General features: G+C 45.5%; 2 protein-coding genes across 2 annotated transcripts in view; one reads left to right on the forward strand and one right to left on the reverse strand.

Moving 5' to 3' along the window:
* The window catches only part of PIGS (phosphatidylinositol glycan anchor biosynthesis class S), a 1,033,024-nt gene that overhangs the window by 906,203 nt on the left and 112,017 nt on the right, over positions 1-14,804 (reverse strand). The gene's annotated exons all lie outside the window — the stretch shown is intronic.
* The window catches only part of SLC13A2 (solute carrier family 13 member 2), a 32,483-nt gene continuing 32,330 nt past the window's right edge, over positions 14,652-14,804 (forward strand). The window contains 1 exon segment of the mRNA XM_049789217.1: positions 14,652-14,753. Within this exon segment, the coding sequence (XP_049645174.1) occupies positions 14,652-14,753 (102 nt within the window).

Consider the following 14,804-nt stretch of genomic DNA (forward strand, 5'->3'; position numbering starts at 1 on the left):
TTACAGTCTCTTAACACAAACCCACATTGGTCCTTTCCTATGGACTCTCAGAAAAACCCAGGACTGTATCCACAGCCAATAAGGCATAGACCTCAACTCTTTTCAGTCTCTTAGACACAGCCTCTAGGGTCTGGTGAAAATAAATAGGCAAATTCTTTTTCTTGGGGGGGGGGGGTCGCTCAGGGGTTACTCCTGGCTCTATGCTCAGAAATCACTCTTGGTGGTGCTTGAGGGACCATATGAGATGCCAGATTCAAGAACTCGAACTCCAGTCTGCAGCATGCCAGGCAACTGCCTTAATACTGCCACAGAAAGCAGATTCTTGGGTGAAGGGTTGCTTCCTCTCCTGAGCAACTTTTCACTCCCCTGTCAGAGGACCATGATCCAAACACAGCACCATTATATTAGCCATGATGCCCTGCCCAGGACAATCTGATTAAATCCTGCTGCTATCAGTGCAAAGTGTTTTATAAAAGACTGTTCTCCACAGAGGCAGGCCCCTTGCTCCCCTGCCAAGTAGGACTCTTCCCTATCTCCTACCTGTTAAGGTCAGTGCAAGTGACTCAAGAGAAACTTTGTCATTATCACAGAAGGGAGAGGCTTAATCAAGTAACCCTGTTTAGATTTGTCAGCAAGTTGTTGATCTCTTGAGCAACTAAAATGAAGTTAAACTTCCAGAGATCATTTTGTTTCCGATCATGAGATTCAAGGAGCCCCAGAGGAGGGTTGCATGTAGCCCAGTGTTGGCCATCAAGAGATAACAATGGGGAGGCCAGAGAGATAACATGGAGGTAAGGCATTTGCTTTGCATGCAGAAGTAAGGTGGTTCAAATCCTGGCATCTCATATAGTCCCCTGAGCCTGCCAGGAGTGATTTCTAAGCATAGAGCCAGGAGTAACCCCTGAGCGCTGTGTGACTCTCCCAAAAAAAGAAGTAACAATGGGGGGCCGGGCGGTGGCACTAAAGGTAAGGTGCCTGCCTTGCCTGTGCTAGTCTTGGACGGACCGCAGTTCGATCCCCCGGTGTCCCATATGGTCCCCCAAGCCAGGAGCAACTTCTGAGCACATAGCCAGGAGTAACCCCTGAGCATTACCGGGTGTGGCCCAAAAAAAAAAAAAAAAAAAAGAAGTAACAATGGGGGCCCAGAGAGACAGTACAGCAGATAGAGTGCTTACCTTGCACACAGCCTACACAGAACAAAGTATAGGACATCAAAGTTCAAACCCAGGTTAATTTGACTCTGAAAGTCTGCCTTCCCCCTCTTTGAATGCTGAATCAAAGACTCAATAAATAAATGAGTGAGTGAATAGATGCTAAAAAAAAATAATGGAACCGGCTCGGGGCCAAATATTGGTTGTTATTTTTTATTTTTAAATAATATCTTTATTTGGGGGTAGTGGCACAAGCGGTAGGGCATTTGTCTTGCATGTGCTGACCCAGGACAGCCATAGTTCAATCACCCAGTGTCCCATATGGTCCCCCAAGCCAGGAGCAATTTTTGAGTGAATAGCCAGAACTAACCCTTGAGCGTCACCAGGTATGACTTCAAACCCCCCCAAAAAACTTTTTTTATTTAAACACCATGATTACAAATATGTTTGTAGATGACTTCAGTCATAAAATAAACACTCCTCTTCACCAGTGCAACCTTCCCACCAGCATTGCCCCTCATCCCCCTCCTCCAACCCCCTGCCTGTATTTGAGACAGGCATTCTACTTCCCTTACTCATTACCATTGTCATGATAGTTGTTAGTATAGTTATTTCTCTAACTGCACTCACCCCTCTTTGTGGAGATCTTCATATTGTGAGCAGATCCTTCCAGTCTTATCCCTATTGTCTCTGGGTATTATTAACATACTGTCTTATTTTTCTTAAATCCCACAGATGAGTGAGCCAAATATGTATTATGATTCGTCCCACCTTCTCTTTCTGTCTCTTTCACCTTCGTACCATCTTGGGGGATCAGATTCAAATCAATGTTAAGGGGTTTGGGCAATAGTACAGCATATAGAGCACTCGTCTTGTATGTGGCTGACCTGAATCCAATCCCGGAAACCCCATAAGATTGCCCAAATGCCTGAGAGTAATCCTTGAGTAAACCTTGAGCACTACTAAGTGTGGCCCAAAAATGAAACAAAAAAAAATCAATGTCAAAGTGAAGTATATATGAGAGAGGCCTCAAAAGAGGTTGACTGGGTATGCGTTTTTTATTTTGTATTATAGCATTGTGATTTACAAAGTTATTCATAGTTGAGTTTTAGATACACAATGTTTTAGCACCAATCCCACCATCAGTGTCAACCGTCCTCTACCAATATTCCCAGAATCCATCCCATATCTCCTCCTGCCTCCCTAGCCTGCCATCTTAACAGGCATCTTTTTAAATGTGGTTGTTAAAGTTTGGATCTCATAATTTCAGTATTGTTGACTCTGTGCTTTGGATATTTAGCTCTGTCCTTAACACCAACTATCTACCTGAATCCCCTTGGCCCCTGTTCCTCACTATTCCACATGTCTTTCTCCCCATCCACTTATTTCTTTCCTTCACCTCACTGCACTTTGGAGCTAAGAGTGTTCTAGGAAACCCCCTTTAAACCACTGAATTTCCTAAAGGGCATATTTTTCTAATAGGCAACCTACAGAATGGAAGAAAAAAATATATATACCTTATATCCAACAAAGCATTAATATCTATAATATCCATGCCATGTAAATAACTCTTTTTGTTTGTTTGTTTGGTTTGTTGGTTTGGTTTTGTTTTGGTTTGGTTTTGGTTTTTGGGCCACACCCGGCGGTGCTCAGGGGTTACTCCTGGCTACCTGCTCAGAAATAGCTCCTGGCAGGCACGGGGGGACCATATGGGACACCTGGATTTGAACCAACCACCTTAGGTCCTGGACCAACTGCTTGCAAGGCAAACACCGCTGTGCTATCTCTCCAGGCCCGTAAATAACTCTTATGCCTAAAATACAACTTAACCTAACTAGCTTAATTTAATAATGGGCCAAGGATTTAAACTGGAATTCTCCCCTAAGGGGCCAGGGCTATAGCATAGAGGATAGAACATTTGCCTTGCATGCAACTGACTGGTTTGATCTCAGCACCCCATGTGATACCTGAAGACATCAGGAGTAATCCCTGAGTGCAGAACCAAAAGTAAGTTCTGAGCACAGATGGGTGTGGGCCCAAAACCAAATTAATTTATTAAAAAATTTCTCCTCCAATGTAATAGAAGATATACAAATATCCCATAAGCAAGCCTGGAGAGATAGCACAGCGGTGTTTGCCTTGCAAGCAGCCGATCCAGGACCAAAGGTGGTTGGTTTGAATCCTGGTGTTCCATATGGTCCCCCATGCCTGACAGGAGTTATTTCTGAGCAGACAGCCAAGAGTAACCCCTGAGCATCGCCGAGTGTGGCCCAAAAACAAAAACAGAAAAACAAACAAAAAAATATCCCATAAGCATATTAAAAATTGTTAAGCATCACTAATGGGTTTCATGTGAGTTGAAATTACAAGAAAATACTACATCATACCCATTAGAATGATGTCTATGTATATATATAAAAGAAGCATAGTGAAACTTTCTAGGTCCTGGGGGAAAGGTGTAGATTATTATTTAGTGCATGGATATAGAATTCAGCTTTGCAATACAAAAAAGATGTAGAGATCAGTTGCAAAAGAATATGAGTATGCGGGGCCGGAAAGATAGCATGGAGGTAAGGCATTTGCCTATTTGCCTTTCATGCAGAAGGTCATTGGTTCGAATCTTGGCATCCCATATGGTCCACCGAGCCAACCAGGAGTAATTTCTGAGCGTGGAGCCAGGAGTAACCCCTGAGCGCTGCCGGGTGTGACCCAAAAACCAAAAATAAATAAATAAATAAAATAAAAATAAAAAAAATAAAAAATAAAAAAAAGAATATGAGTATGCTTGACAATACTGAACTATATTTAGAAATGAGTAAAATTATTTACTTTTATGTTATGTGTATTTAACTATAATACTTTTCCATTTATTTTGGTTTTGGGGCTATACCCAGCAGCTGTCAGAGGTTATTCCTGGCTCTGTGCTCAGAAATTACTCCTGGCAGACTCAGGAACCATATGGGATACATGAGATTGAACCCAGGTTAGCCACGTGCAAGGCTAAATCCTTCCCCTCTGTGCTATTTCTCTGCCCAATATTTTACTATAATAAAAAAGAAATTGGACATGAAAGGGGATAAACTTACTGCTGGGTAATACTGGAAGAGGTTCTCAGGTAGACTCTATCTACACAAGCTTTAATATCAGAACTCTCCCGGATCCCTGTTCAATCTCCAGCACTATGAGCAGGGTCAGCTTGGGAAAAGCTATCCCCAATCTTGGCGGTGAAATCCATTAACTTCTGCTCAGAGGTTACTCCTGGCTGAAAAAAAAAATTCTGGTGAAAAAAAATACCACAATGTTTTACATTCATGAAACCTGGGTATGATCCCCAGCACACCACCAAAAACAAACAAACAAACAAAAAACCACTAAATGAACCAGGGAGGGGCTGGAGCAATACACAGCTGTAGGGCATTTGCCTTGCACGAGGGTAGACCCAGACGGACCCAGGTTCAATCGAAGAATCCCACAAGATCCCTTGAGTGATCTCTCTCTCTCTCTCTCTCTCTCTCTCTCTCTCTCTCTCTCTCTCTCTCTCTCTCTCTCTCTCTCTCTCTCTCTCTCTCTCTTTGTTTTTTGTTTTTGGGCCACACCCTGTGACGCTCAGGTGTTACTCCTGGCTATGTGCCCAGAAATCACTCCTGACTTGGGGGACCATATGGGACGCTGGGATTCAAACCACTGACCATTCTGGTTCTGCTGAGTACAAGGCAAATGCCCTACCGCTGTGCTATCACTCTGGCTCCCCAGGAGCAATTTCTGAGTGCAGAACTAGGAGTAACTCCTGACTGCCACAGAGTGTGGCCCAAAAACAAACAAACAAACAAACAAATAAACGAACCAGGGAGTTCTCAAAGAGACAGAAGTACATGCTTTGTATGCAGAAGCTCTGAGGTTGGTCCCTAGTAACACTTTCTTCCCCAAGCCACAAAACAAAACAAACAAATGAAACTTTCCAGTCCTGTGACCTCACCAATGGCTTACATCTGTCTTATATGACCCCAGGAACAGCTTTGGAACAGACGGAAATGGGTCATGACTGGCATAAATCTTTTTTTTTTTTTTTTTTTTTGGCTTTTGGCTTTTGGGTCACACCCAGCTGCCCTCAGGGTTACTCCTGGCTCTGTGCTCAGAAATCACTCCTGGCAAGCTTGGGGGACCATATGGGACGCTGGGATTCGAACCACCCACTGTTTCTCCGGCATCAGTTGCGTACAAGGCAAAAGCCCTACTACTGTGCTATCTCTCCAGCCCCTGGCATAAATCTTACTACCCCCCCCCCCACCTCTACAGCATCTTCTTTCAAAGCCTATATTTTGTGTATCAGCTTAAACAGGTTTATCTACAGTTAAACCCTGGCCTAATAGAAAGGGAGAGTCTGATTGGGGTAGAAATGGCTTTCTCAGGACAGGGTTTGCCCTGCTGCCTATGCTCCTCTCTCTGTCGCCTAGAACATCCCTACCCTTTACCAGACAGAACTGATGATCAATCTTCTCTCTTCGAGGCTGAGCAGCTGCTGGCTTTCTTTGCTCTGTCCAGCCAGTACTACCTCTTCAGCACCACCAGCTCATGTTCCTGTAGGCCCCCAGTCCAGTCCGTTTAACTTCAACCCAGGAGTCTCTGTTGAGTGCTTACCCATACAGACAGTCCCCAGCTCCCCTTAACCACTTTGGGCCTCCAGACCCAGCATTGGCTGTTGGCTCTAGGGTGTTTGGAAAAGCTAGAAACCATTTCCTCTCCTATTTTCTCAGCAGCTACTGGCAGTTCCCTCCAGGAAGGTCAATAGTCAAAGGGCAGGAGTCCCTCTGAGTGACTTCTTGACACAGTGCATAGAGCTTCACAGGAAGAGCTCTGACCAAGGCAGATGTGAGTTCACAGTCCATTAGAAGCAAATGCAGTGAAGAGCAGTTCCCTTGCAGCCTTCCATAAAACAAGAGAGGTGAGGCAATCCAGAGAAATGAGCAAGACTCAGCAAAGTGGGGCCCTGACTAAGAGTGCCCCTGAAAGAGAACGTTCTCAAAATACATGTGAGGGCAGGAGGCTTCTTGGGGGAGGGGTTTTCAAGGAAATGATTTAATTAGCTATGAATCCTGGCTATTAGCCACCACCATCACACTATGGTCCTCAAAAGCAGGTCAGCAAAGATCCAAATCTTCTCTGGCTTTGAGATGGGAACTCTCAGTACAAACCTGGAATCTACATTAAAAGTAGTCATCTAAACACATCAGATAAAGGTTTGATATCTAGGATATACTAAGAATTCACAAAGGTTAACTCACAAAACCTAAAAACCACATCAAAAAATGGGGAGAGGAAATGAACAGACATTTTTCTGAGGAAGATCAACAGATGGCCAACAGACATATGAAGAAATGCTCATCATCACTTATCTAGAAAATCCAAATTAAGACAACAATGAGTATTTATCATCATTTTTTTTTTTGTTTTTTGTTTTTTGGGTCACACCCGGCAGCGCTCAGGGGTTACTCCTGGCTCTATGCTCAGAAATCTCCCCTGGCAGACAAGGGGGACTATATGGGATGCCGGGATTCGAACCACCATCTTTCTGCATGAAAGGCAAATGCCTTACCTCCATGCTATCTCTCCGGTCCCGAGTATTTATCATCTTACACCAGTGAGATTGCACATATTAAAAATAATGGGAGCGGGCCTGGAGAGATAGCACAGCTCGTTCGCCTTGCTAGCAGCCAATCCAGGACCAAAGGTGGTTGGTTCGAATCCCGGTGTCCCATATGGTGCCCCGTGCCTGCCAGGAGCTATTTCTAAGCAGACAGCCAGGAGTGACCCCTGAGCACTGCCGGGTGTGGCCCAAAAACCAAAAAAAAAAAAAATAATAATAATAATAATAGGAACAATCTCTATTGGTGGGGATGTGGTGAGAAAGGAACTCTCATCCACTACTGGTGGGGATGCTAGCTGGTCCAACCCCTATGGAAAACATTCTCAGTAAACTCAAAATTAAGCTGCCATACAACCCAGCAGGATTGTACCTATTTTATTGTATCTATCTTTTAGGTATCTATCCTCAGGACAGAAAAATATTCATCCAAAAGGATATATGCACACAGCTATTCATTGCAGCACTCAGTATAGTAGCCAAGACTTGGAATCAACCTAGATGTCCAACAACAGATCATGAAGATATGGTAATGGAATACTACATAGCTGTAAGGAATGATGCAACCATGCAATTTGCAGCAAACTGGATGGAACTAGAAGATATTATATCAAATGAAGTAAGCCAGAAGAAGAAGAAGGATAAATACAAAATGAGATCACTTATTTGTGGTATTTAGAATAACTGCATGAAGTAACAGGAGTTGCTCAAATACCTTTGCCCTAGAGTACTTCGAGGAGAAGGAGAGAAACCAAGTGGAAGAGGAAAAACACAAATATGAAATAATAAGGGCCAGGGGTCAAGTGGTCCCAGGTGCATTGGTAATGTTAAAAAAGGATAGAACTGGGGCCGGGCGGTGGTGCTAAAGGTAAGGTGCCTGCCTTGCCTGCGCTAGCCTTGGACGGACCGTGGTTCGATCCCCCGGTGTCCCATATGGTCCCCCAAGCCAGGAGCAACTTCTGAGCACATAGCCAGGAGTAACCTCTGAGCATTACCGGGTGTGGTCCAAAAATAAAAAAAAAAAGGATAGAACTATGAGCTTAGTTAGAGAAATAACTACATTTTGAACTGTCCTAATAATGAGAATGTATGAGGGAAATGGAAAGCCTGTTTAGAGTACAGGCGGGAGACGGGTGGGGAGGAGGGAGATTTGGGACATTGGTGATGGGAATGTTGCACTGATGATGGGTGGTGTTCTTTACATGACTGAAACCCAAACACAATCATGTATGTAATCAAGGTGTTTAAATAAACTATAAAAAAGTAAGAGGGAAGAAGGTATTTACAATCAGAGGGAAAAAATTAGAGACAAAGATATCAGCAAGGGGACTTCTTCTGAGAATTATGTTATGGGTGATTGTCCTTCCACTGTAACTTTACCTTGTCCTCTTTCTTTGCATCTTTGTTCTCATAATTCAAAATTTAAAAAATTAAAAAAAAAGGATAGAACTAGGGGCCAGAGAGATAGCCTGGAGGTAAGGCATTTGCCTTACATGCAGAAGGTCCGTGGTTCGAATCCCGGCATCCCATATGGTCCCCCAAGCCTGCCAGGAGCAATTTCTGAGCATAGAGCCAGGAGACACCCCTGAGCACTGCCGGATGTGACCCAAAAACCAAAAAAAAAAAAAAAAAAAAAAAGGATAGAACTAAATACCCAAGCCAAAAGCAACAACAATGAAATCAAGAGACCCAAATTTTAACAATCTAAACTTAAAATGGGCCTGTTATACTGGCAGGCTGGGAAGTAGGGAGGTGGTATGGGATGCACTTGGGGAACATTGGTGGAGGGAGGTGGACACTGATAACGGGATTGGACCTGATCTATTGTATGTTTGAAACCCAACTATGAAGGACTTTGTAACTCAATGGTTTCATATATATATATATTTGGTTTTGGGGCCCCACCTGGCAGCGCTCAGGGGTTACTCGTGGCTCTGCACTCAGAAATTGCTCCTGGCAGGCTCAGGGGACCATATGGGATGTCAGGAATTGAACTCAGGTCCATCCTGAGTTGGCCATATGCAAAGCAAATGCCCTACTGTTATGCCATCATTCCTGCCCCTATATATACCCTATATGTATATGTATACATATATATATATATACATATATTTTTTATGTAGCCATCTAGATACTGAAGCCATAGCACAGTGGGTAGAGCATTTGCCTTGCATGTGGTTGACCTGAGTTTAATCCCCAGCATCTCACGTGATTCCCCAAGCCTGCCAGGAGTAATTTCTGAGCACAGAGCCATGAGTAATCCCTGAGTTCTGCCTGGTGTGGTCCCCCCCTCCGCAAAAAAAGTATTCAATTAATTTGGAAGCTTCCCAGGTGTGTGTCCATGCCATCAAAGGGATGCAGGGCACACAAGGATTGGCCAAGAGCATGGGAAATCGAGGTTATGAAGTTGGTTCTTTTGTTTTGTTTTGTTTTTTGGGCCATGCTCAGGGGTTACTCCTGGCTAAGCACTCAGAAATTGCCCCTGGCTTGGGGGAACCATATGGGACGTCGGGGGATCAAACCGCTGGTCCTTCCTTGGCTAGCGCTTGCAAGGCAGACACCTTACCTCTAGCGCCACCTCGCCGGCCCCTGAAGTTGGTTCTTTCTGTTACTAAAAAGCTGTGTAACAGTGGGCCTATAACTTCACAATTCTGGGTTAAAGTGGGGACTGGCCAAATGGGATGAATATTACACACTTAGAAAACATTTTTCTATTCCTTTGAGACTGCTCCAGGCCCTCAGGCTTGGTAGAGCCACCTCCAAGGTAAGACAGAAAGGGCTATTGTAGTGTGCATGAATCTTGTCCTTCCTGATTCTTTTTCACCTTGCCCTGAGCAGATGGAAAATTGGCCGTGTAGGAGGGGAGACATAACTGTGTTGGTCAGTCTCTCTTGTCTCAATGAACCTTCTCACATAACCTGGGCTGGCCCAAGGAGCCCCACATCTAAATACACTTGTTCTTCTCTGCCCACCTTGCAAAGGACACTGTGGGAGCCTCTAATATAGACTTCACTGGCTCAGGAGTGCCTCATTGGTGTAACAACCCCAGTCATGCATGCTAATGTACTGTGTGGATATTGGCTCTCAACCTTCTGCTGACGGACTCATTCCAACCACCCCAAAACCTGTTCTCTAAGCCCTTCCACCCGCCCTTCCTCATCTTTTGCCCAGCCTGAGTTTACTTCCTGAACCATTCTTTCAAAGCCCCTGCCTTGCCATCCAGCCATGCACCTGCCAGCATACTAGGATGATTAACAGAAACATGGATTGAGTTCTGCTCATAGTATATGCTGGGGTGGTGCCAAGAGATAGAAGATGAGGCTAAAGAGAGGATTGGAATTTTGTTGGTTTCATTTTTGGGTCACACCTGGTGGTGCTGAGGGATTGCTCCTGGCTCTGAGCTCCCCCTGCAAGGGCTTGGAAGACAATATGGGGTACCCAGGATCAAACCTAGATCAGTTGTGTGCCTGGCAAGTACCCTGCCCACTGTACTATCTTTCAGGCCAGGAAAAGATTGAAAATGTTAACCCACTCCAGCTCCCCCAGTGCATACAAACACTCTGTACCTACCAGCCCCTAGCATACTTTTCCATCTGCTGTGGTTCTTTTTCCTTGAGGACCTAATTAGACACACATGGGCCTTAGCTTAGAAGCCTCATCCCAGAACCCTTCCTGGGTACTCCTAGTACCCTCCTCTCTCCCAGAGTTTGTATACTAGTTTGACCTTCCAGGGTGCACATCAAATACATTTAATTGGTTTCTTTTGGTTATTTTTTTTTTCTGTTTTTGTTTTTGGATCACACTCGGCAGTACTAAGGGCCTACTACTGGCTCTACGCTCAAAAATTACTCCTGGCAGCTCGGGGGACCATATGAATGCCAAGATTAGAACTACCGGGCCCGGAGAGATAGCACAGCGGCATTTGCCTTGCAAGCAGCCGATCCAGGACCAAAGGTGGTTGGTTCGAATCCCGGTGTCCCACATGGTCCCCCATGCCTGCCAGGAGCTATTTCTGAGCAGACAGCCAGGAGTAACCCCTGAGCACCATCAGGTGTGACCCAAAAACCAAAAAAAAAGATTAGAACTACCGTCCTTCTGGATACGAGGCAAACACCCTACCTCCATGCTATCTCTACAGCCCCTGGTTTCTTTCGTTCATTTGTTTGTTTTGTTGTTGTTGTTGTTTTGGGTTTTTTGTTTTGTTTGTTGGTTTGGTTTAGCTTTTGGGTCACACCCAGCTGTGTTCAGGAAGTACTCCTGGCTCTGTGCTCAGAAATCGCTCCTGGCAGGCTCGGGGGACCATATGGGATGCCGAGATTTGAACCACCATCCTTCCTGGGTTGGCTGTGTGCAAGGCAACTAACTACCACTGCATCGAGCACATTTGAAACCTGACTGGCTCTAGGTCCTGGGGCACACTGTTTCTCTGTCTGTAAAATTGGGAGCAGAATTCCTAAATCTTGTGTTGTGTATTACCCACTAATCCTGGCAGAAGAAAAGAATAGAATGGGGCACATAGAAGGAACTGTATAGGCTGGAGTGAGCCACAGCAATGCAAGATGCTTAGAAAGATATCCCCTGGCCCAGAGTCCTCCACTATCTTCAGTATACCTCATTACACTCTCACTGCCCTCTGCACTCTCCTGGAGATGAAAGTTTGCAATGCTAAACTGGATCCACACAGCTTATAAAAAGGACACTCTGGATGGCCAGAAAGATAGTATAGCATGTTGGATACTTGTATTACACATAGCCAGCCTGAGTTCAATCCCCCAAGTTACATATGGTTCCCTAAACTCAGCCAGGAGTGACCCCTGAGTACAGTCGGGAGTAAAACCTAAGCATTACTGAATATCCTCCCACCATATCATCAACACACAACAACAATTTTGTGGTGGAACCTGACTGATAGCACAGCAGGAAGGGCTTTTGCCTTGCTGATCCGGGTTCAATTCCCGGCATCTCATAGGGTCCTCCAGGAGTGATTTCTGAGCACAGAGCCAGAAGTAAAAACCCCTGAGCACTGCTGGGTGTGGCCCAAAAAACAAACAAACAAAAATTTATGGCCTAGTTCTTGCATCTTGCTACAGAGGTAATAGCCACTGGGTTTGACCCCTGGCATCCCATAGGGTCCCCCGGGAGTAATTTCTGAGCACAAAGCCAGGAGTAAGATCCCCTAAGTGCTGTTGTGTGGCCAAAAACCAAAAAGCAGTGCACCCAAGAGTCCTCCTCTTAGTAAATAAAGCTCCTTTAACACCTTTTCTCATCACAACAATGACAATAGCAAAGTATCCTCAATGCCAAACTTATTATTATTATATTTATTTATTTATTTATTGGTTTTTGGGTCACACTCGCCAGCACTTAGGGGTTACTCCTGGCTCTACACTCAGAAATCGGGGGCCCGGAGAGACAGCACAGCGGCGTTTGCCTTGCAAGCAGCCAATCCAGGACCAAAGGTGATTGGTTCGAATCCCAGTGTCCCATATGGTCCCCCGTGCCTGCCAGGAGCTATTTCTGAGCAGACAGCCAGGAGTAACGCCTGAGCACTGCCGGGTGTGGCCAAAAAAAAACAAAAAAGAAATCGCCGTGGCAGGCTCAGGGGACCATATGGGATGCGAGGATTTGAACCACGTCCTTCCAAGTGGAAGGCAGACGCCTTACCTCCAGGCTATCTCTCTGGCCCCTAAAGGATATTTTTTTTTTTTTTTTGAGAGGAGTCATACCCGACAGCGCTCAGGGGTCACTCCTGGCTCCACGCTCAGAATTCGCTCTTGGCAGGCTCAGGGACCATATGGGATGTCAGGATTCGAACCACCAACCTTCTGCACGCAAGGCAAACACCTTACCTCCATGCTATCTCTCCAGCACCAAACTTATTTTTGTTTGTTTGGTTTTGGTTTGGTGCCACACCCATCGGCACTCAGGGGTTGCTCCTGGCTGTGCATTCAGGAATTACTCCTGTCTGGTTCTCAGGGACCTGATGGGATGCCTACCCATGGGCTTTTGCTTTCGCTCCTCTGGCCAAACTTATGTTAATTATTATCAGTAGTATCGTTTTGGGGGTGGAAGGTGAGCAGTACTCAGGAAGCCCAGAGGCCATTTCTTGGTTATCCTCATCTAGGCTATGTCAGCCAGATGCTTCAAAGCTCAAGCTTAGAGATATAGGGAGCCACTAGGGCCACCCCAACACTTCAACAGTGCCCAGGGGTCAATAGGACTTTACCCAGCTATGCTCTGGGGTCAAGTGGTGCTAGGGACAAAACTTTGGTTTCATGTAGGCAAGGCAAGTCCTTTACTGCTGAGCCCTATCCCTCCCCTCCAACTCCCCAGCAGAATTTCAATTGCTGCAGCTTTAGTGCTAAGCATGGGGCTGAGTTTATGATCAGTGCCAAACGATTGTTTGGTTACTGACAGGATGATAGGTATGTGGAAAGAGTAAATATGTTTCCTAAAAGAAAGCAGTATTGGTCGGTCTTCCATGGCAGTTTAGGATAGGGATGAGGGTCTAGGAAGAACCTATATCCCTAAGAACTTGGAGCTGGGATATGGCTCAAGGTAATGGAACCTGTGAATAACATGTGAAAGTTCCTGAGTTGCACCACATAGTCCTGGAGCACCTCAGGGGACCCCAACATCAGCACAAGCACCAAACTATCAGTTCTGATCTTCTAGGTCAAGCAAACTAGGGGTGGCCTCGACCTAGCATTAAACACACACACACACACACACACACACACACACACACACACACAACTAAAAATGTGGGCCAGAAAGATAATACAGTGGGTAAGGCACTTGCCTTGCATGCAGCTAACTTAGATTTAATCCCCACATATGGACCCCCAAGTCCTGAGCACAGAGCAAGATACCTGAGCACAGAGCCAGAAGTAAGACCTGACACCACTGAGTATGTAAAAAAAAATTTAGAGCTGAATCTAAGAGCTGAATGCAGGCTTTGCATGTAGGAGACCCAACTTTTATCCCTAGTACCACATGGTCCTTTGAGCTCCCCCAAGAAGCAACCCCCTAACCCCCAAGCTAGGAATTGTTCCCAGACATTCCAGTGTACCCACACGTATACATAAGCCAAGAAATAAAAGTAAGGTCAATGGGGGAAAAAAAGCCCTAACCTTTGTTATATTATCTATTACAAGTTACTACTTAGCATTCCCTAGGTAATCTGAGCTTCTGGTTAAAGCGGAAAGAGGAAGAAGTTTCTGTGAAAATAAATCAGGGGAACTAACACAGTAAATAAGACAGCTGAGAGATTGGGGATGTATTAGTATGTTTCCTTGACACCTTCATCCACTAGGTAGGAGGAGGAGGGCTTGCCCCATAACCTGACTGTCCTCGGGCGTGGACTATAAACTCCTAGAAGGCAGAGAGGATCTCTAGAGACAGGGCTGTCTCAGCCAGAAGCACTTGTCAACTGCTCAAGTGAGAATCCAGAGAAGAGGCAAGGCTGGGCTGGAGTGGAGATCCAGACTGTCCTGGGGAGTCTGGGGAGATTGTGGGGATTTGCCGGATCTTCCAGCAGCACCCTCAGCCACCTCTAGACTCACAGGAGTTTAACATCTTAGGGGGAAAAAACCCTCCAGCTTTTATTTCTCCATCTTGCTCTCCCTCCTCCCTGCTTTTGCAAAGTTTTCCTTGATCCCTTGATCTTTACACCTCCAGCTGGTCCCTCCTCCTTATTCTCATGCCTAGATTCAAAACACTTTGATTGCCAGGGTGGGTCAATGGTTAACACTCAGCTGGCTTTATATGCTCCAGCCCTGAGCAGCCGGCCTACCTGCCCTGTAGGTGGCTTCGGCTACGGATTCTGGATCCTAGGAGTAGCTCCTGCAGCCCTCACCATGGCCACCTGCTGGCAGGGCCTGAAGGCCTATCGCTCCTATCTGATTGTGCTCCTCCTGCCCATTATTCTGCTGCCTCTGCCCATCCTGATTCCTACAAAGGTAAGGATTTGGGGTGCTGGGAACCTATAAACTCCAAAGAACAAGTGGGGA

The sequence above is a fragment of the Suncus etruscus genome, chromosome 1 (genome assembly GCF_024139225.1).
Source record: "Suncus etruscus isolate mSunEtr1 chromosome 1, mSunEtr1.pri.cur, whole genome shotgun sequence".
Classification (NCBI taxonomy): Eukaryota; Metazoa; Chordata; class Mammalia; order Eulipotyphla; family Soricidae; genus Suncus; species Suncus etruscus.